This window comes from Photinus pyralis, unplaced genomic scaffold, assembly GCF_008802855.1.
Source record: "Photinus pyralis isolate 1611_PpyrPB1 unplaced genomic scaffold, Ppyr1.3 Ppyr1.4_LG3b, whole genome shotgun sequence".
Lineage (NCBI taxonomy): Eukaryota > Metazoa > Arthropoda > Insecta > Coleoptera > Lampyridae > Photinus > Photinus pyralis.
Window position 1 is genome coordinate 22,732,161 of NW_022170510.1, and position 19,838 is coordinate 22,751,998.

Consider the following 19,838-nt stretch of genomic DNA (forward strand, 5'->3'; position numbering starts at 1 on the left):
GTTATAGTGATGCAGTAACGTTAGATAAAAATATTGAGTTGGCGGTAGGTACCTACTTCGTGAAATGTTGCGGAGGAAGAAGATAGTTTGAATTTCTTTATCATGTAGGAAATAGAAGTAATTATAACAATAAATTTTTTCTCCAACCACCTGAATAAGACGCTATTTTGTGACAGTGTTCGGTACCTAAAATTGACGTTTTGCGGATTAATTGCTTTCACCATGGCAACTGTACAAAAAGTGGATACTTTTGGTCCTAGTACCAAAAAGAAATTGACCTTGAAAATTGGCCAATTAAAAAATTACAATCACGGAGATATGTCACATTGACATCGTTTTACATTGCAGGTTGTAAGATATTTCTATACATACAAATCAAATATTTTTTGCATATTCAATGCAAATAATGATGTTACCTATACGTATGTACATGTATTGAAAATGATTTACGCTCGCTATTTTTATTTAAACCATGTGTAACGTAATTTAGATATTCCGTGAATGTAATTTTAATACGTATACAACCCGCCGTCGCGCGTAACGCCATCTACTTCAGACCCATTGCACTATTATCTGTCATTTTGAATTCAAAATTTGAAAAAGTTAATTGCAATTAATTTTAATTAAAAAACTGTATGGTAAGTATTTTATTTCAATACAAAATATAACAATATTAATTGTGTATACAATAAAATGACTGAAACTGATAGCGACATGGATTGCACTCCGCCAGAGATTATAGAAACGGCAGAACATGCTACCTCAAGATTTGCTCCCTAAAAAGTCGCGAGAGGTGAGAAGTAAGAAGTAAGAACGAATAGGTAATAAGTTAACCTAAAAACTAGAGTGGCATGACACGTGAGGACAAGAAAGCAGAAGTTCTTATACTATAGTAGTGAAACTGTGACTGAATCTAAATTCGAATATAATTTGAAGTAAGGGGGGTTGGAGAAAAAATTTTATGTTTTATTCGTACAAAAAATGCGTTTTCGGGACTCGGAAGGTTGCTGGACTCCGCTAACGCGTCGTCCAGCAACTATCTTCCTCGTCCCGAAAACTGACATTTTTTGTACTAATGAAACAAATAACTATTTGTGCTGCATTTGTATCTCCCCACCAGCAAACTACAGACATCGCCTTAGCAAAGTGGTAAAATTCAAAAATTGATGTGCAGTATCCCCAACATTAAAATGAATTAAGTGATTTCACTGTATTACCAATTAAGAAAAAATTCTTTTGATGAACAATAAGTAAATTGTAAATTATTTCCGGGAATTTTTTGGAATTTGGACTTTGATAAATTAATTCAAAATTGGTACGATTTTGAGCTTTATTGACATTTGATTTAATTGATGACGTCATCAATTAAATTGATTACTATGTAGGTAATTAAGTTAATCCGCGGGTCGATTAACTTAATTAGGCGTTTGATTTCTTAGAATTTCTTCTAAATAGTTTGATTCGCGCATTAATCAATTTGATTCGTAGTTTAATTATATAATTATTAGTCCAATTCATTTAATTCATGGATCGATTAATTTAATTCACGGATTGATTAATTAAATAATTAAACTACGAATCAAATTATTTAATCCACGAATCAAACTAATAAGAAACAATTCCAGGATTTCCCGATTATCCCGGCCACACCATAATTATATGAATGTATCAGCTATCGGCGGCCGATATAATATTAATATCAGTATCGGTGGATTCCTAGTACTATATGTTACAGTTGACTTTTTTTTAATGACGCCGAGGGGACCCGTACCTATATTTGGTGTTGCACCATGGCCCGCACATATGTCTTGTTACGTCCCTGACTACATACCCAATTTTCTGCATATATATTTTCCAAAGTCTTACAAAAAAAACAGTTTTTTCAAGTGATAGAAAACGAAGCTTACAGGATGAAAACAGTTTATTTAAATTTCATGTCATTCCCATTCTGTTCCAAGCATTCAAATTTCATTGCTATCGTATGCATTAAAATATTCCTTAAGGTCTATTGTTTTTATTCCACCAAACCAGTCGAATAGTGTGATTTGTTTAATATCCATTTTCGCAAGAGTGAAGTCGTGTGCTGTGAAAATTAAAACTATGTACCAGAGGTACTTAGTTATGCAGTATATTTACCGTTTGGCCAATATTTAAACTGGGGATGTTTCCTTAGCATGTTCTCGTTGGCCTTGGTGTATTCTTCTGTTTTGTTGTCAAGCTATAGACAATAAGTACAGTATACAGCATAAAGTCTAAATATAGTGAGATACTTTCAGAAATCTATTCGTATCAGTTTCTTATTATATAGGTCTAAAATCGACTCATCTTGTCTTGGACACTCTGTATATTGAGCTGCTAGTAAAGTAAAATTTCTATTTAAATCATTGTTTAAACAAAATAGTTGCTATGCACCTTTAAAACTTTGGTTGGTATAAATCTTTTAAAATAGAAGCAAAGAGTAAGGGTACTCTTTGATAGAAGTGTTAAACTAAATATTCAGAACATACCCATACAAAATTTCCAGTTAATACAACACGTTGGCATCTTGGGTCTTCTTGATCCAGATTATATTTAACACACCAGTCCTGTTGAGCCATTGATGCCATCACACTACAGCGTTTATCAGCCTAAAATTTCCATTAAATTAGACAGGCTATAGAATTTCCATACACTTACTTGAATATCAAGGATCGCTTGATCTAAGGCTGTGACAAAGAAGTATGGTACTCCATTTCCCTTTTCATCAATACCGTCCACGATGGATTCTAAACCTGCATATGGGAACGACTTGATGTCTGGCATTGTCGAAATAGTCGAAAGCGATACCCATGCTAAATAAACGTGTAAAAAAATATAGAAAACGAGCTGCTGGGTATGGCTATAGCATGTGCAAAACCAAATTTTGAACTTGGTGTTAGTTATGTTTTTATTTAAAGTGTATATGTATAAAATTTCATTTAATTGCTTCCATAAATAAGAAAATTGGCACTGCACATCGTGCACAAAATCAAATTTTGAAACTGGGGTTACATTTGCTTTATTCCAAAAGGCTATGTATCAAATTTCATTTAAATGATTTCATAAATAAGAAAGTTTGCAATCCGGTTTGTAAATGGTCGAGATGCGAAAAGGGCACTGCGAATGTTGATCGATTAGGCTCAACTTTTGGAATTTGGGTTTATATGACTAAAGCTATACGCATATTGAATTTCATGCAATTCGGTTCATAACTCACGGAGATGTCAAAAGGGCCTTCCTTATTTTTTGGGCTATATTGCCAATTCACCAACTCCGGTCTACAAATTTGATAAAGAATCCACCTACATCATAATCGGTCCATTCGTTATCGAGATATCGTTTTAACGGACAGACGGACAGACATCGCAAAATTATAACTCGCTAGGAGCTCGTTAATAATGAATATTTTAGCGAAATTTATTTCTGGAATATAAACGTTGCCAATTTATCGTGTAACGTTTGCAAAATAGTAGTAGTTATTTTATGTTTGTTAGTATTTGATTGTCATTTGCCAGTATGCTTATTATGAAAGTTGTAAGCATGGTTTTGTAATAGATTAACATTTTTCAACATCGTATCAGCACTAAACAGGAGGACGCAGGCGCAAGTTAATAGTAATTTTCAAGCTTCAGTGGTCAGAGGTTAAATATTAAATCATAACTCTTATCTTTGTCAATGCATTGATAGCACCTTGTTCTTTGTAGCTTATACACTATCAAGTGTCAGTGGCGGTCCCAGTGGGGGCCCGCTCCCCCTCCCCCATTGCCCATTTTTTCATCAATTTTGTATCGATCTCATTTCCATTATGCGAGATTTCTTTTATTATTTGGACCCCTCCCTTTACCAAATCCTGGGACCGCCACTGTTAAGTGTTAAAGACTTGCTATAAAAACTGAAATAGATTCTATGCACATCAGTAGATACACTCGAATGATTGATAGGAGGTAGAAAAATTGGAAATTATGCAAAGTATAGGTACCTTATATGTGAAATAAACCACATGCTTACCAGAACTATGAAGTACTTCCCTTGCTACTAAAGCATGATTGGTAGGTTTCGGTGGTCCAGCCTCAAATATAGATATTCCATTTATTGATATTATGCAGGTGACTGTTAAAACTGTAAGATATTTGTTAATCATTTTTAAAGACTGCTGTAACGTATTGTTCAATTCTTCCCACTGTAAAAAGTGATAAATTATACTGAGTATGTATTATGTAGGAACATGACACAAATTGTTAACCTTTGAGACAGATAAAGTGGATAAATTGGGACAGTGGGTCAGGTCAAAGATCATAAATAAATGGCAAAAACTGATAATGAAATCGAAACAAATTTATCTTGATGACTTCGAAAGTATCTTGAAACAAGTATAAATTGTGCACAACTCATGTGCAGATAAAGCGCATTTTTTTTAAACCGAAATAGCTTTTGCTTTGACATCACCAATGGATATATTTCTTGCAGACGTCTCAATCGCCCTTTGTGATTAGTGATTCTGATTACCCTCTTCCGGCAATCCGTTCTTGAGGTATAAGGGAATATGTACACCCGATCACGATAAGAGGTCGAGGAGGAGGGCTATGGTTGGTAGAAATTAATTCCTTTTGTTGAGACCTTTCATTAGAGTACCATGAAGGATAAACCACCTCCCCTCCACCCCTTATTTTGATAAGACAGAAAGAAGGACAGAAGTTGGTACAAAGGTAGAAAACGGTTCCTTTCGTTGAGACCTTTAAGTACAATGCAATGAGAGATAAAATCAATTTTAACCCCCCCCCCCGCCGCCCGTCGCTCACTGATCTCGAAAAGTCGCACGGGAAAGTTATAGTTTGTACAAACAATTTATTTCGATGAGACCTTTCATTAGAATACATGAAGATAGAACATGTGTTTACCCCCCCCCCCCCTGCAAAGTTTTACTTACCCCCCCCCCCCCCTTTAAAAAGTTTAACTTGACACCACTAAAGGCATGCGTATACAAAATTTTACACCAATTGGTTGTCGTATGTAAAAGTTTTACTTTCAAAAACAGCACCTCATGAAATTCGTGGGGGGGGGGGGCCTTTTAGACAGCGAAATTTGATGGCCGTTTGGCACACCTTCAAGATATAGGCTACCTACTGCAACAAATTTCAGGACTCTAGGACCATTCCCTAGAAATAGTTCGAAACGGCAGTTGTAGGAAGGACGGACGGACGGACAAAACTCAAACACTAGCACATATTTTTTAATTCTTAAAAAATGCGCTAAAAACATCGACAGTTGATGTCCAGGTATATCACAATTCACACAGCAATTAAAAAAAGTAAACTTAGTTTTATTGACACGATGTTTTAAATAAAGCAGATAGATGAGTCTTTGAATATTTCAAAGGATGAGTGTAATAAGTTCATGCACATAAGCACAGACTCAGTTAATCTGTGACATAGGTAATACTTAAATTACAAATTTATTAATGTAAAACTGTAGGTAGAGGTAGGTACACTTAAATGTCCATTGAAAACCCTAAATTATTATTTAGATAACTAAAGTTTTACACTATCTTTTTTGCTTCAAAAAATGATTTGAGATGCCTTATTTGCCAAGCACCCATCATTAATACAATTACTGCTTGTATTACTGCAAACCATAAAACCATGTGATTTGTGTCATCGCTCACATATCTGAAAATTTCTTCGCGGTACTAAAATTCAAATTATTACAAATTGGTATGTACTTCAGCAATTACGCTTTCTTTACCCGTTGATAATTTTGTTCTTTCGTAATTTGTTCCACTTGATCTAACAGTTGTCGAATTCGTAACTGAACGTCAGATAATTTTTCTCTCTTCACTATCTCTTCATAGTTAACTGCCCCTACACCAACTTGAATTTCGAGCTGTACTTTCAACTGAGTACCGCTAAACCAAGCAGTACTGTTAGAGTTCATACAAATTCTATGCTCGCCAGATTTGTGAGACGTAAACGATATACGACCTTTCAAACTATATGTGCGAGACAACTGTATTTTGTTCTCTGGGTCAGTGATTTCAACGTGCAGCGCAATATCGGATGAAAGCATTGTACCACCACCACCAGGATCAAGACCGTGCAATTCAACGCTATAGGCCACTGCAGTTTATAAAAGTTAATAATATTCACTATAACTACTTACGACTCTCACTTATAACATTTGTTTCGTCCGGAATTTCCTCGATAAAGCATTTTCGTTGAGTTTCTCCCATGTAAAAATACAAACCAAATGCATTATGGAATACAGAGAAAGTTAATAAGAATAGTAAATTTATGTTCATAATTCTGTTTTTACTTTTTTACACGTCACTTATAGACAAGACCCACATAAGCAACTTATTTTACAATTTTCTTATCGGCCACTTGGAGTATTATAATATCTGAAATTATCGATAATATCAAACAAATTATAACTACACTTGAAATTGGTTCGATATCATATTATATTAACGGTCACAGGAACATCCATTTTGTAAGAACAATATTTTATGACGATTCATAGTTCATACATCAAAAAATGAAATAATTATTACCTAAGCGCCAGAGCAAAGCGATGCTAGCCACATATAACAAGCCGATCATGTCTGTCTGTTTTTCTGTTTGTGAACGCGATATCTGGCAAACACTTGGACTGATTCAGTTCAAACTGTGCACAGTTGACCTATATGGCACATGTAACAAGCCTATTGAAACTGTACAGGTTTTTTTATTTGGTTTATGTCACAATAGACCCATTAAACTACTTATGTAGAGACCTACCCATCTAAGGTGCACGAAAGGCTCCCGACATTTGCATTGCGCCAAGCAAAGAGTATACTCTTTGGCGCCTAGTGGCATTTCATCGGAACATTCCAAACCGGCGATTACAAACCGGCAACTGACAAACCCGCAATGCACGAACCGGCGCGGCGTCACACCAAGCCGGCAACATATCAAGCGGACGCTCGGTCATGCTGGTGTTTATCAAGCCGGCACTCGGTCATACCGGCGCTTGGTCATGCCGGCGATTGTCAAACTGGCATATAGGCACTTGTTCAGTCGATACAATCTGCAAAGTATGTAACATACAATTTGGAATGTTAACATGGATGGCCATAATATGACCATGCCGATGGAATTTTCAAATTATTTTAGGTGGGATGTTGAGGGGTTTGAACTTTAACTATGATTTAAAAAATGATCAAAAAAGAGGAATCAGATTAATTAAGTACATATAACTTTTCTGTCGGCATTGGTGTTGATCGTAACTTTTAATATTTAATATTTTAATAGATCCAATCCACACAAATAGGAATTCATCCGGTCGAACGAGCGCCGGTTGGTCGAGCTCCGGCAAGGCACAGCGCCGGTTTGACCGAGCGCCGGTACGATCGGCACCGGTTTGGTATAGCGCAGGCTAGTCGTCGTCGGTTTGGTAATTGCCGGTTAGTAGTGTACCTACCACATTTCATGACTTAATCGCATCCTTCACCATTTACTGAATATTTCAAAGATTGCAATACACCCCTCAGATTATTGCAAGATGAAGAAGCGGTAGACTTAAAATGTGATCATTCAGGCTCGGTTTGATTCATTGAGAGCATTGTGATTCCTGAGCAAACCAAAGACATAAAGATATAAGTGCAAATTTTATTTATCTTTTATCTTTATATATAAATTTCTTGTGTTTGTGGTCGAACTCCTCCTAAACGACTGGACGGATTTTGACGGAAATTTGTTGTGTGTGTGTGTTTCTGTGTCCCCCCGGATGGTTTAGATTCACAATTGGGTCCAATCGGATAATAGGATTTATTTTAAAACTTGTTTTTTCGTTGATATCGCACTCTGATATTTCTCCGTCAATAGCGAGCGTACCGCGTCGATCGCGGGGGAAAATCAACCGAAACACTTATTTTTCTCTAGTTTTTTGGGTCCCCAAACCTTATTAATTACGGAGCTAGCAAATATGGAAAAATGATCGTGCTACTGAAATTTTCAGAGTGGCTTACAATCGACAATATTTCCAAATTTGGCGTAATGGCTGGATTATGCTTTCACTATCACCTTTCCAAGTTATGTTATAAGACAGAAGTGTTGTATATTCATATATAATACCATCAGTAGGTAGTCGAAGTATTGTCGAATATTTTTGAGGTGCTGTCACGAATGCTAGTTACGCTGATTAATACCACGAGCGCTTGCGCGAGTGGTATTAAAAAGCGTAACTAGCATGAGTGGAGCAGCACCTCAAAAATAATCTACAAATACTTCGACTACGAATGGTATTCGAAGGGCTATTCAATGAATCAAAAGAAAAATTAAGCCACGCGAATGTATATTTTTTCACTACTAGCGTCTGATGGCATGATCCTTTTTCCACTTGTAAAGTAGGCTTTCTCGACATTTGTTCAAAGTGGTTAATAATGGGGACATTATTAACTAGTAGTCAATAATGAGAACTGTCACGCTGTCACTTTTAGAAAACACAACCCGAAATTTCGCTCAATAAACGTTTAGACAAGTTCTCTAAAATGAATAATTACCACCATCCACCATTTCCAGAGAAATTACATACCTAAAATTATCACATTTTGAAAAAATTCGAATACTCTTTGAAAATATTTCAATGACAGAACAAAATACGGCCTATTTGACTTGTACTTCAACGCACTTGATTGACATGTTAAATTAATAAACAAAAAATTCTCTCCAACCGTTCACTTTCTTATCAATATAATATGTTAATTTAGAGGACTTCAAGTGCTAGTAGTGAAAAAAATAGTATATATACCACGGTAGAGAGGTCTATTATTGCCTGAGAACCAAGATTACATCTCGAGGCGCTCGAGGCTAATACTGTACTTCTCTACCTTGATATATAATGTACTATTATACATAATAATCCCGAAGCCTTGACATTATTTCCATGACAACAATAAACGTCAAAATAAACTATGGAAGTTGCTTTTCATTTTGCTATTGATTCTATTCGAATTTTTGTGCTCCAAGCTAATTCGTTATGAGTGATCAAATTAAAAGATGTGGTGATAAGTCGATTCACAGAATAAGACCTTCACAGAACAGAAACATAAATGGCGCTAAATTGTCACTGATTACAGCGTTTCCCGTGGTTGTACGGAGAACTATTTATCGCAGACTCAAATATTTTTTTGCAAAACCTGTAATTTTGCTCGTTACAGGAAATATTTTTATTTCATACTATCTAGTAATCGCCGCTTTCCCAGACTGATTTGAGTCTGGTAAATCGTATTTTACCAGACTGAAAATTTTTACCAGACTGGAAATTTTGCCTAGCAACCGCAACTGACATCCATCTAAACGTATGCATTGATATTTGTCAAACTACTGTCATCAAATCAAGTGATCGACTTTTGCTTTTATTTTAATGTGTACCTACAACATTTTAATCAAAATGGTATTTTAATAGAAATAGAGCAGTATGAAATAAAATGTTTTACATTATTTGTATGTCAAATCAGTTTACGTTACTCGTTTCGAAATTCCTGCCTCAGCTACGCTTCGGTAGTAAACATCTCACTCGTTAACGTAAACCTTGATTTACCATACTCATATGTAAATAACTATTATTTGTTACTCAGTTGTAAACGTTGATTAACAAGACAAAACGCAAACGGGTAAACGTCATGTTTAAACGCTACTGACTTGTAAAACTGACAGCAGACCTGTAAAACTGACAGCAGACCTGTAAAACTGACAGCAGACCTGTAAAAATTTTACAAGTTAGTAATCTAGTAATTTCATTGGCCAGAATTAATGCGAAGTCTCTGTTACATGGATCACATGATATTTTAGACATTTCTTCAAGATCAATTGAAGAACTAATTATTTACGTTTACTATTGTTTACAAATGAGTAACAAATAAAATATTGTACATTATACGCCAGGTAATAGTTTTTACTGGCTCTAGGAGATGACAGGCTCGCCTGACGGCTCGCCGGTCAACTTCTCCTATCGCCAGTAAAAACTCACTTACCTGGCTAATAATGTAAAATACTATTACCGTCGATTTTATACGTACACAGGTTTTCCACATGTCAATTTTGACTTTTGAAAGATTTAAAATATGAACAAGTTATGTGACCGTAAAAAGTGTTGTGTGGCGGATTGTAACAATAAAATATCAAAAAGAAAAAGGCATCGTTTCCCACATTTTGAAACAGATTGTTTTGTGCTTGAAACGCGAAGAGGGTTGAAATGTGCTGTTATTTCTTTCCTATTTATGCAAGGTAAGTAACAGGTACCTACAAATTGAGGCAGAATTATTACCAACTGTACCTGTAGGCGCAAAAGGGTGTAGACTTGAGTTTTATGTTTATATAGATGTAATTACTTATATTGTAATTCGTTTTAGATAATTCAACAACTTCCACCCTCGCTTCTCAAGTAACCAGTAAGCACCAGGATCAAGTTAACATTTGTTGTCAAAAACTTGTGTGACAATTTGCTTAAACGGTTTTATCACCTCTTGGAACAAAAAATTTAGTTCTAAAGATATTTTTTAACAAAAATATGTAGTCCAAACAGCAATTAAAACCAAATATTTCGTAGGACAACTCGTTACGTAAGGATCTTTTTGCAAAGTGTCTACAAAGCGTAAGTTGCACTTACTTCTGAGTTTTATATGTAATTTGTAAACATGTAATTTAAGATGTCTGTGTTAAATAATGTAATGTGATTGTATCTAAATACACTTGCAATTTAACAACTGTGTTTTCTTTATCTATATTTGTGATTTAGATCGAATTGGGGAAATTACTTCATGGATTTAGAAGCTGGTCACCAGATGGCGCTACTCTGATTTTGATACTTTAGTTCACAGTACACCCACCAGGGTCCGCCAAAATACCATACAAATTTGTAACATTGCTGTTTCTATTCTGAAGGCCGTATTCTGTGAGTCGATTATCGAAATTGATTAACAAACTAAGAAGAATGTTCCGGTTAATACGAAAAAATTTCGCGACATTTCACTGGTGGAAGTTTGACAAATGTCATTGAATAATCGCATTGAATTGTCGCTGAAATACCACACGTGAAATTATCGCTGAAATACCACACGTGCAATTATCGTAGGTAATTGCACAAGTGCATCAAAATTACCGATAATTTTTTTTGAAAGCATGTTGTCTAAAAACTGCATGAGTTTATTTTCATATTTTGGCGAAAGAGCCCGACACCGAAGGTGGAGGGCTCTTTTAACAAAATATGAAAATGACCGAATGCAGTTTTTACTGACAACATGCTTGAATAAAAAATTATCAGGTTTATTTTGATGCACGAGTGTAATTTAGGGGAATATTTCCCGAACAAGCATTACTTGTCAAACTGACGTTACCTACTTATAATTGCCGGTGTATTGTGAAATTGTCCAAAGGAGTTGCCAGTTGCCATGGATATGGACAGTGCAATTATCGCAGGGCTCTTTCGCTTTCTACAGTGCAATTATCGCTGTAATTGAGCGATAATTGCACACCTCATATGGCATTTATGACATATGAGGGAAATATTCACTATAATTCGTTCCCATTGGCGCAGCAATTTGAAATCGAGACATTTCACTGGTCGAAATGTGACAAATGTTAGATGAATTAAATTTTTGACTTCTTCCTCATCTGAAGTACCATTGATTTTTTTTATTTAAAATACTTTTTTCTTCAAACGTCATATAATATTGACATTACGTAGCCCAGCACTCTGAGTTAAAGTTTGACTTTTTAGAACAATCGAACAAGCGGCAGTGAAGTATTTTAGTGCCTAGGCATTAAAACGCTTCAGTGCCAGTGTCACATTGTTTTGCTTTGACAAGTTGATGTTATTTACATTAGGTTCTTGGTTCACCTAGCAAGTGCGTTGATTTTCCTTCTGATTTTAACAGAAATAAAAATATAGTCGATCAAAGAAGCTATTTATTTATTTAAATAATAGTTAATGTTGAAAGTTCAGTTAGTCATATTACCATTATTGAAATCGCTTCGCTCGGCCATCAAACACTGACTCGCCATAAAAAGTATCACTTTAGCTCCTCATAATATAATATACTATTTTCTACAACTGTCAAAAAAACCTGTCATTTTCTGACGGATTTCGAAACACGAAGTACTAGATTTTTAAACGGTTAATTAATAAGCAAGGTTGCTCTTGACAACGTGCGCGAAATCGTCAACAGTGAAAAAAAGTATTTCGCGCACGGGACAAAGTTAAACTTAAACAGCAATTTAATTAACAATCGGTTCAGTTGTAGAAAAAATATTGTATATAACGCTAGCGCGAAGTTATTTCGCGCATTTGACTGATTACCTTCAGTCTCAATGCGCGAAATTGAACTTCGCGCTCTTGTTATATAAATAACTATTTCATGATTTTTATTTTAAGAGCCATTGATTGGGATTGATTAATTCGTTAACATTTACAGATAATAAATGGGTTTAAGGTATACATGTAAATACGAGTATATATGAAACGAATCAAACGATCTTCTTTGCTACAAAAAATTTTTTCAAATGCCGCATTTGCCATGCACCCATTATTAATAAAATTACTATTTGCACCAATGACCACCAAAATACGGAAGAATTTGTCCATTCGCTGATAAATCGGAAAAGTTCTTCTTTATCCTAAGGTATGTAGGTTAATAAATTTAGAATGCCTACATAGAACTCTCTTATTTACCCTTTGATATTCTTGTTCTTTAGATATTTGCTCCACTTGATCTAGTAACTGACGAATTCGTAACTGAAGGTCAGATAAATTCTCTTTCTTCACCATTTCCGCGTAGTCGTGTTCGCCAACTTGAATATGAAGATTCACTTTCAATTGTGCACCACTAAACCAAGCAGTACTGTTCGAGTTCATACAAATTGCATGCTCGCCATTTTTTTGAGATGTAAATGATATGCGACCTTCTAAACTATACACTCGTGACAATAGTATTTTTGACTCCGGATCATTAACATCAACCTGCATTCCAATTTGCAATGAAGATATTGCATTTCCATCATTTTGGGGATCATGCAATTCAACTTTGTAGTTTACTGAAAGTTCAAAAGAGTTATTATACCTACTCTAATAGTCCATGAGGTACTACTCACCTACAATATGTGTATCCTTAGGAACATCCTCAATGAAACATTTTCGTTCCGTTTCCCCAATGTAAAAATATATACCAAATACAGTATGTAATACAGACAAAATTAGTAATAATTGTAAATTCACTGTTATGATATTCATAGTTCAGCTTTTGAGTTGGTATACACGTCACCTAAACACAGAGCATTTTATTTTGTAATTTTCTTATCAACCAATAGGTGTGTACGTACCTACTCTTATATCTATAACTTTATCGATAAAGCTACTAAAATAACTTATGTACCTATCTACCGTTCAATCTTTTGGATGTCCTTCCTTTATTTTTTGGCATTTTAGGACAGTAAATGACCGTTTTGCCGTGTAATTTTTCGCGCCTCGACGGATTTGCTTCAAAATTTGGATTTAGGTTCCTCTTACCCTCTACTTCAAAGGTGAACTTGAGCCCAGGGTTGCTTTTACTTGGGGGGTGAATGCCACCCCTTCTCGGGGGGAAAAAGGATACGTTCAAAATAAGTCCGGAAATTGATAAATTGAGTATTTCTAAGCCACTTTTGTTCTATAGAGTTTTTTCACTAAGTCAATAGTATTCGAGTTAATTGCGAGTGAAAATGTTCATTTTTCAACAAAAAAACCAAATAACTCTAAAAGTAAGTATTGTATCAAAAAAAGTATTCTTAGCAAAAATATAGCTTATAAACAGACAAATCTAACAGTTGCATAGAGGTAGAAATAGCCCTAGCACGGGGCGGCCATGATGTGCACGTTTTAGTTATTTTCTAGGGGAATTTTCCTAGTGCTCAAGTTTTGAGACTATTGCAGCCTTGGAAAATGACATGTGTCACAATAATTTATTTAGAAATTTATTAGTTGATTTGAATTTCGCGCCAAGTGAGTGCACATCATGGATGCCCCTATGTAGGAGACATTTGTCAATTCAGCATTCGCAGTCCATCTTAATTTATAAGTTCGTGTTTAATACAATACCTATACTTCAATAAAATAGTGGGAAGAAAATATTGGGATCATTTGAAAAAGAATGAAACAAATATTACCGTTAAATGCAACATACATTAAAAACTACAAGGAAACTGTTGTTAGAGAATTTTTTAGTAGCATTTGAATTTATATAAAGCACCGTGGATAATAAGAGATATGGACGCTGTAGTTTTTGTATAAGCATATAAAGTCAATCTAGTTTATAGTCGACGTATTTACTGTAACAGGGATGACAAGCTTCGACTTGGTTTATCACAGTTCTACAGATCTTGTGGTGTTTTCTAACGAAAATCACGGTCGCGCGTATTTATTTCAAAACGCGCAGAAAAACCGAATTTCCCACAAAAAACTTAGCAACGGCATATGTCCTTCAACTGTTTATCTGTAAGAAATATTTAGATTGTCGCTTTAAAGTTCTCCAGTGTCTGCAGTCCTGACTTCCTGAGTCCACACGGGCTTGTCAATTGTCATCCATTCATTTTCGCACTTTATTTGCCGAAAAAATGACACACAACATTTAGAAACTTTTTGGTGCAAATACTAAAATCGGCATGTGTTTGTTATTATTATTATGGTCGGTGTTTCGGTGTTTCTTGTGAGAGCTCAGGTCTAGCCTGGTTAACTAATCGCACGGATTAAAATCAAGTAACGATTAGTGTGTGTGTCTGTGTCTGGTGAAGTTATGTAGGGTCCTAAAAAAAAAAAAAATAATAATCACACACGTACATTTAAATCTAGGGATAGTATGTAATTCATACTTACCAACATACCTATTGATGGGCACAATAAGCCAACGCTATCAGGAAAGAGGAAAACAAAACAAAACAAAAATCATTATAATAATTCCTGTAATGTTATTAAATGGAGTTTATTGTGTAAGTGTTTCTTTGGCTTTGCGTTTGGGTTGAATACGAGTGGGTTGTGATAACGTGGTGTGTTTGTGGGAAGAAGGAGTTTTGTGTTTTTTAACTGTGCTAGGACGTGTAACTTTATTGGGTGGACCTGTCTTTGTAGTGCATGTTGCGTTACTTATATTTATGGTGTTTCTTTGTTCTTGAGGTTGTATTTGTGTTGTTGCTTGAGTTATTGGTGGAGACATTACAGTATTTTGTGAGCCTGTAGTGCTTTTAAGGTTGTTGCGTTTCGGTTGAATACGAGTGGGTTGTTTCTGAGAAGAAGGAGTATTGTGTTTTTTAACTGTGCTAAGACGTGTAATTTTATTGGGTGGACCTGTTTTTGTAGTGCATGTTGTTATGTGCATGTTATTATTATTATTATATTTATTACAACTGTACAATATTTACAAAGTAATACTTACATAATATAAAGTATCACTCTACCCTATTCTATGTATTGTTAACTACACAGTTTGGAAGCAGTTACTCCACGTTAGTCCATTCTTAACAATATGACATATAGCACTATTGATGCACCACTGTTCCTCAAAGATCGAGTACGAATTATAAGGATTCAACGGTAACTGTGGGCGTCAACGCACAATTCACCTACTTATTGTTTAAATACTTATTACTTATTCATAAACGGTTTGAAGATAAACATATGTCTTCGCGAAATTTGTTGGGGGGAATTTAGTCTTCTGGTCTCGTCTTTCCTTTGATATAAACTGCAACAGCACTTTTTCTTCTCTCCATACTAGCGGTCATAGTCATACTACCAGAGCAATACTGGCTCTGATTGGTGTGCGTAGTTTGAATGACAGTTGTTCAACTCCCACCTGCAAAAGTGTCGCCAAAATTACATCTAACACAAGAGATTTGCATGATGGTGTTTGCTAGTTGCCAGTTGTACTTGCTTCCCTATTCCCTTCCATACTGGAATAGGCAGGTACCTATTGTCCCTGTTTGTATTAGGTTTTAAGGTTCTGGATCCCCGAAAGTGTATTTGGAACAAGAGCTCCAATGTCCATTTCTCGGTTTCCGTGTGACTTCCGAAGGTTTCCGGTCCTCCCTTCGGGTTCCGCTTGGAGTTTTGCTGCTTCGGGTTTCCCTCTTTGTCCTTTATCTGGTATTATTGTATGCTATAAATGAACAACATGTATCCTAAGTAGTAAGTTTCAGGTTCTTTTTCCATATTATATTATATATTATAACAGCGCGAACTATTTATTACTTCGACTTTAAAATTATAACTGTCCTGAAACGCAATTCAGTTTGCTTATATAGCGAACTCCGAGTGCCCACGAATTTTCCAAAACAAAACATAATATTTCCCGGAAAGATTGCGTGACATCCGCCTTATCGTTCTTTATCGCCGATGATTAATCTTTCTGTGCGTGTGGATGTCTGTCGGAATTTCTGGAATATTCGCTACAATACTGGGTTCAGCAGTCAAACCTGCATTTTTTAAATGTATGTAAAATAAACACGGATGCGGATATCAAAATTTTATTTATAATATGATCTTATTCTACGTTAAAAAGCATTTTAGAAACATCAACGCACTTTCATTTTTTGAAAATATTTTTAGGTTGTAGCCTTAAGGGTCGTTCAACATGCCCGGACAATAAATTAATAATTTAAATAAATATTTGCCTTAATAAACCCACAACCTTCGACCCACACACTAATGGCCCACCCTGTATAGCAAATTCATAATTTTGTGATGTCTGTACTTGAGCACGATGCACGATATCTCGAAAACGAATGGCCCGATTACGCTGAAATTTTGCGGGCGGATTCTTTATCAAATTTGTAGATCGGAGTCCGTGAATTCGCAATGTAGGCTCTTTTGACATCCGACAGTTATGAACCGAATTGCAAGGAATTTAAGATGAACATAGCATACCTATACCTAATACGCAACGACAAGCTAACAGCCATACACAGGAGCTCGTTAGCTATATTTGTTTTCACATTTATTTAATAACACTCTTAGTTTTTTGACATTCAGATATTCTTTTCTCAACAATTAAATCGCTCCTGAACTTAATCCTAACGTAACTAATTATAATAAGAACAGTTAATATGGTTGTTATCTATATCGATGTTTTTGCAATAGGTCAATAATGATTGAGTAGGGAGCATCAAATTATTTTTGATTTGAGTTCAATGCTAAATGCAAACCATTACACAGTACCACGATTCAAAGCCCATACAAAGGTTATAACGAACATGCTTAGTAAAACGTTATTTTTGGCTTCATTGCGCTTTGCTTTGGCCGCCATTACTGTAATTAATTCTGACCCACCAAACCCTCAGTTAAAAGCCTTATCGGCACGATATGTTATACACAACGTAGGTAAGCGAAAAACTCATTGGGTATATTCATATTTATAATATGTAAGAATTGTTGTTGACTAGATTGGGTTTCGATTGCAACAATTTCCACCTTACCATTTGCCAAATCATATCCATTCACAAATATCAAATCAATGAGCGATGGTCCCATATCACAAGGAACTGGAATTCCATATATTTTGATGACTGGTATTGACTTTTCGGGAAAAGATTTAGAAGTATGATACGTAAGTAGGTAAATTAATCTTAGAGAAATTGTTGTAGGCGAATCCAAGATGTTCTGTAATGGGATCACTTGCAGAATTGCCCTATTGTAAAGAAAAAGAGTATGATCCCGAGGATCCAAGATGTGCTCGCGTTATTTTAACAGGACAGTTTGAAAGAGTAAGTACGTACCTCTATATCCTTGTAACGGTTCACGTTACAATGTCTAGAAATGATTCTCTATTTCTTCTATGTCAAAAACTGCCGGAATATCTTCAAAATTCGGCTTCCGTAATTCATTTCTTGGACGTAGCAAACAAAATCAAATAACAAAGATCTTGAACTTTAAATATAACAATATTCGTTTCTCAAAATGAGTACAACAGTTATAATTCATTAATTCATCTCACGTGTGGGATGGCTTATTGAGTGACGTTGAGTCAGGGAGGTAGTACAAAAAGGCCCGAATTTGAGGTCTAAGGTCTAACTAAGGTACATACGTGCCAATCCAGAATTCATTAATTCGTCAAACTACTTTTTAAACAAGTGAAAATTTCTTACCGAGATATTAAAAAAACATTTCTTTAAAGTATCCTAACTTAGTTTTGAAATATAGTTGCAAATCTAATCAGTCGATCACAGGTATAATGAACGGTACAATTTTAATATGTACAGGGTGTTACATGACTGCATGTAAAAACAAGTTGTAAATCGGCATCTCAGAATTCAAGGTTTATAGGCTACCTATTGCAAAAAAGTTCGATCTGTAAAACAGTTCTTCTACACAATAGTTTTAACAAATTCAGAAATGCTTTCGGGCGGACAGACGGACTAACGCTAGAAATAGTATCGAAAACCAACTAGAAAAATAGATTATAATAGTTACGGGGCTCATTTGCATAAACGTCAGGAAAATGACACATTACTGGCGAGGAAATATTGATGTACGAGGCGCCTTTAGGACCGAGTAATTTAATCTCAAAGTGAACTAGTGTCATTTTACTAACGAGTTTTGTATTACATTTTGCCGGAAATCATCTTTTATAACATCAAATTCCTTCCTATCCATATAAAACTTTGTGTTAATTAAAGCCGATTCTCACTTGCGCTGTTTTACTAATTTTTACTTTCGTATTTATAGTTGGATAACACCACAGCAGAGTACCAATTTGCAAAAGATGCGTTATATAGTAGACACCCTGCTATGAAGTTTTGGCCAAAAGGTATGTATTCGTATAAAAACAATACTTTCTCATTTCAACAAATATTTAATCCACAGTTCACAAATTTTACATCGGTAAATTATGCGTAGAAAACATTATCGTTTTAAATGATTTTGGAGGAGAAGTATTCGTGACGCCTGAAGATTATTTTAATGCAAACGATACGCTGCTGTATGAAAACAGATACAACAAAATTGCAGCAATTCCTTCCTTTTAGCACAGAGTCTCAGACTTAGATCAGCTTGTATAATCTAAAGTCTCAGAGTCTCAGCGTAGACTATATTATCTATAATAATATAATAATAAGTATATTATCTTTCAAATGTATATAGTAGCTATACGGCCACGGCCAAAATCATCCTCGCATAAGTTCAACTGATAGGTATACAAATAAAGAATGTACTCGTACCTAGTATCCTACCAGTTTCCTCGACTTTCTACTTCAGATCACATTAGATAATTAGTAAGCGTTAATGGTTAATGGCACCAATGTCAAAACTTGTGAAGCAATCAACTGGGTCATACAAAAGCATACAGTTTTTCTCAATCAAAGCATTATTGATATTGTCCGTGACTGTATAGTTCCATGCCCTGGTCCATGCTTTTTACTAACCGCACATTAGTAAGGGAGGTAATGTATTGCATTGGGGTAAAAATGACCCCCCACTTTTTTTACGGAAATTACACGTTTTGAAGCAACCAGGAATCCAAATCAAATAAAATATCGATGGTATCGGTCTGTTTGTCAAACTCTCATTTCCGGTTAAACGACTAAACCGATTGGAACCATTTTAATTTATGTTTCATATTGAACTTTACTAATGCAAATACATGTTAAAGCATCCTTGCCAATGGTTTTTGCACAACAATGGCCAAGTTTATGTAACGTAACTGAGGGACGTTTTGGCCCACTGGGGATGTAAATGTTCTCCTTGCCACTCGGAGTACATACATAGGTACATTTTTGGATATCGCTTTTCAAGTTTTGATATTTCAAGATGGACCAAAGAATATCTCG

General features: G+C 35.3%; 4 protein-coding genes across 5 annotated transcripts; 1 reads left to right on the forward strand and 3 right to left on the reverse strand.

Annotated features, from left to right (window-relative positions):
* Positions 1–1,903: 1,903 nt before the first annotated feature.
* On the reverse strand, positions 1,904–4,257 carry LOC116167200 (protein CREG1-like). Its single transcript, XM_031482467.1, has 5 exons — positions 4,027–4,257; positions 2,677–2,831; positions 2,508–2,627; positions 2,137–2,218; positions 1,904–2,083 (listed from the first exon to the last, which is right to left on the reverse strand). Exons 1-5 carry the CDS (start codon positions 4,157–4,159, stop codon positions 1,962–1,964), a joined length of 612 nt encoding a protein of 203 aa, XP_031338327.1. The 5' UTR covers positions 4,160–4,257; the 3' UTR covers positions 1,904–1,961.
* Positions 4,258–5,234: 977 nt separating this feature from the next.
* On the reverse strand, positions 5,235–6,890 carry LOC116167197 (transmembrane emp24 domain-containing protein eca-like). 2 transcript variants are annotated; one of them, XM_031482464.1, is made up of 4 exons: positions 6,566–6,890; positions 6,184–6,412; positions 5,761–6,131; positions 5,235–5,704 (listed from the first exon to the last, which is right to left on the reverse strand). In XM_031482464.1, the coding sequence occupies exons 2-4, from the start codon at positions 6,311–6,313 to the stop codon at positions 5,555–5,557; spliced, it is 651 nt and encodes a 216-aa protein (XP_031338324.1). In that variant the 5' UTR covers positions 6,314–6,412; positions 6,566–6,890; the 3' UTR covers positions 5,235–5,554. The 2 variants fall into 2 exon arrangements, with proteins under 2 accessions (XP_031338324.1, XP_031338323.1); XM_031482463.1 differs by lacking the exon at positions 6,566–6,890 and having other exon boundaries at positions 6,184–6,468.
* A 5,467-nt stretch (positions 6,891–12,357) lies between these two features.
* Positions 12,358–13,521, reverse strand: LOC116167196 (transmembrane emp24 domain-containing protein eca-like). The gene is made up of 3 exons (XM_031482462.1): positions 13,143–13,521; positions 12,724–13,085; positions 12,358–12,668 (listed from the first exon to the last, which is right to left on the reverse strand). The coding sequence occupies exons 1-3, from the start codon at positions 13,279–13,281 to the stop codon at positions 12,519–12,521; spliced, it is 651 nt and encodes a 216-aa protein (XP_031338322.1). The 5' UTR covers positions 13,282–13,521; the 3' UTR covers positions 12,358–12,518.
* A 3,670-nt stretch (positions 13,522–17,191) lies between these two features.
* Positions 17,192–19,235, forward strand: LOC116167194 (protein CREG1-like). The gene is made up of 5 exons (XM_031482459.1): positions 17,192–17,394; positions 17,457–17,611; positions 17,658–17,777; positions 18,739–18,820; positions 18,877–19,235. Exons 1-5 carry the CDS (start codon positions 17,205–17,207, stop codon positions 19,035–19,037), a joined length of 708 nt encoding a protein of 235 aa, XP_031338319.1. The 5' UTR covers positions 17,192–17,204; the 3' UTR covers positions 19,038–19,235.
* Positions 19,236–19,838: the final 603 nt, after the last annotated feature.

Excerpts from the sequence above, each read along its gene's own strand:
- LOC116167200 (XM_031482467.1), bottom strand. The coding sequence starts at position 4,159 with ATGATTAACAAATATCTTACAGTTTTAACAGTCACCTGCATAATATCA. Across the intron at positions 2,219-2,507 it reads TAACTGGAAATTTTGTATGG|CTTGACAACAAAACAGAAGA; the intron begins GTATGTTCTGAA and ends TATTGTCTATAG. Across the intron at positions 2,084-2,136 it reads GTTTAAATATTGGCCAAACG|CACACGACTTCACTCTTGCG; the intron begins GTAAATATACTG and ends TAATTTTCACAG.
- LOC116167197 (XM_031482464.1), bottom strand. The coding sequence starts at position 6,313 with ATGAACATAAATTTACTATTCTTATTAACTTTCTCTGTATTCCATAAT. Across the intron at positions 6,132-6,183 it reads GGACGAAACAAATGTTATAA|TGGCCTATAGCGTTGAATTG; the intron begins GTGAGAGTCGTA and ends TATAAACTGCAG. Across the intron at positions 5,705-5,760 it reads AAGAACAAAATTATCAACGG|TACCGCGAAGAAATTTTCAG; the intron begins GTAAAGAAAGCG and ends TTTGAATTTTAG.
- LOC116167196 (XM_031482462.1), bottom strand. The coding sequence starts at position 13,281 with ATGAATATCATAACAGTGAATTTACAATTATTACTAATTTTGTCTGTA. Across the intron at positions 13,086-13,142 it reads TAAGGATACACATATTGTAG|TAAACTACAAAGTTGAATTG; the intron begins GTGAGTAGTACC and ends TTGAACTTTCAG. Across the intron at positions 12,669-12,723 it reads AAGAACAAGAATATCAAAGG|GATAAAGAAGAACTTTTCCG; the intron begins GTAAATAAGAGA and ends TACATACCTTAG.
- LOC116167194 (XM_031482459.1), top strand. The coding sequence starts at position 17,205 with ATGCTAAATGCAAACCATTACACAGTACCACGATTCAAAGCCCATACA. Across the intron at positions 17,395-17,456 it reads ATATGTTATACACAACGTAG|ATTGGGTTTCGATTGCAACA; the intron begins GTAAGCGAAAAA and ends GTTGTTGACTAG. Across the intron at positions 17,612-17,657 it reads TTTCGGGAAAAGATTTAGAA|GCGAATCCAAGATGTTCTGT; the intron begins GTATGATACGTA and ends AAATTGTTGTAG.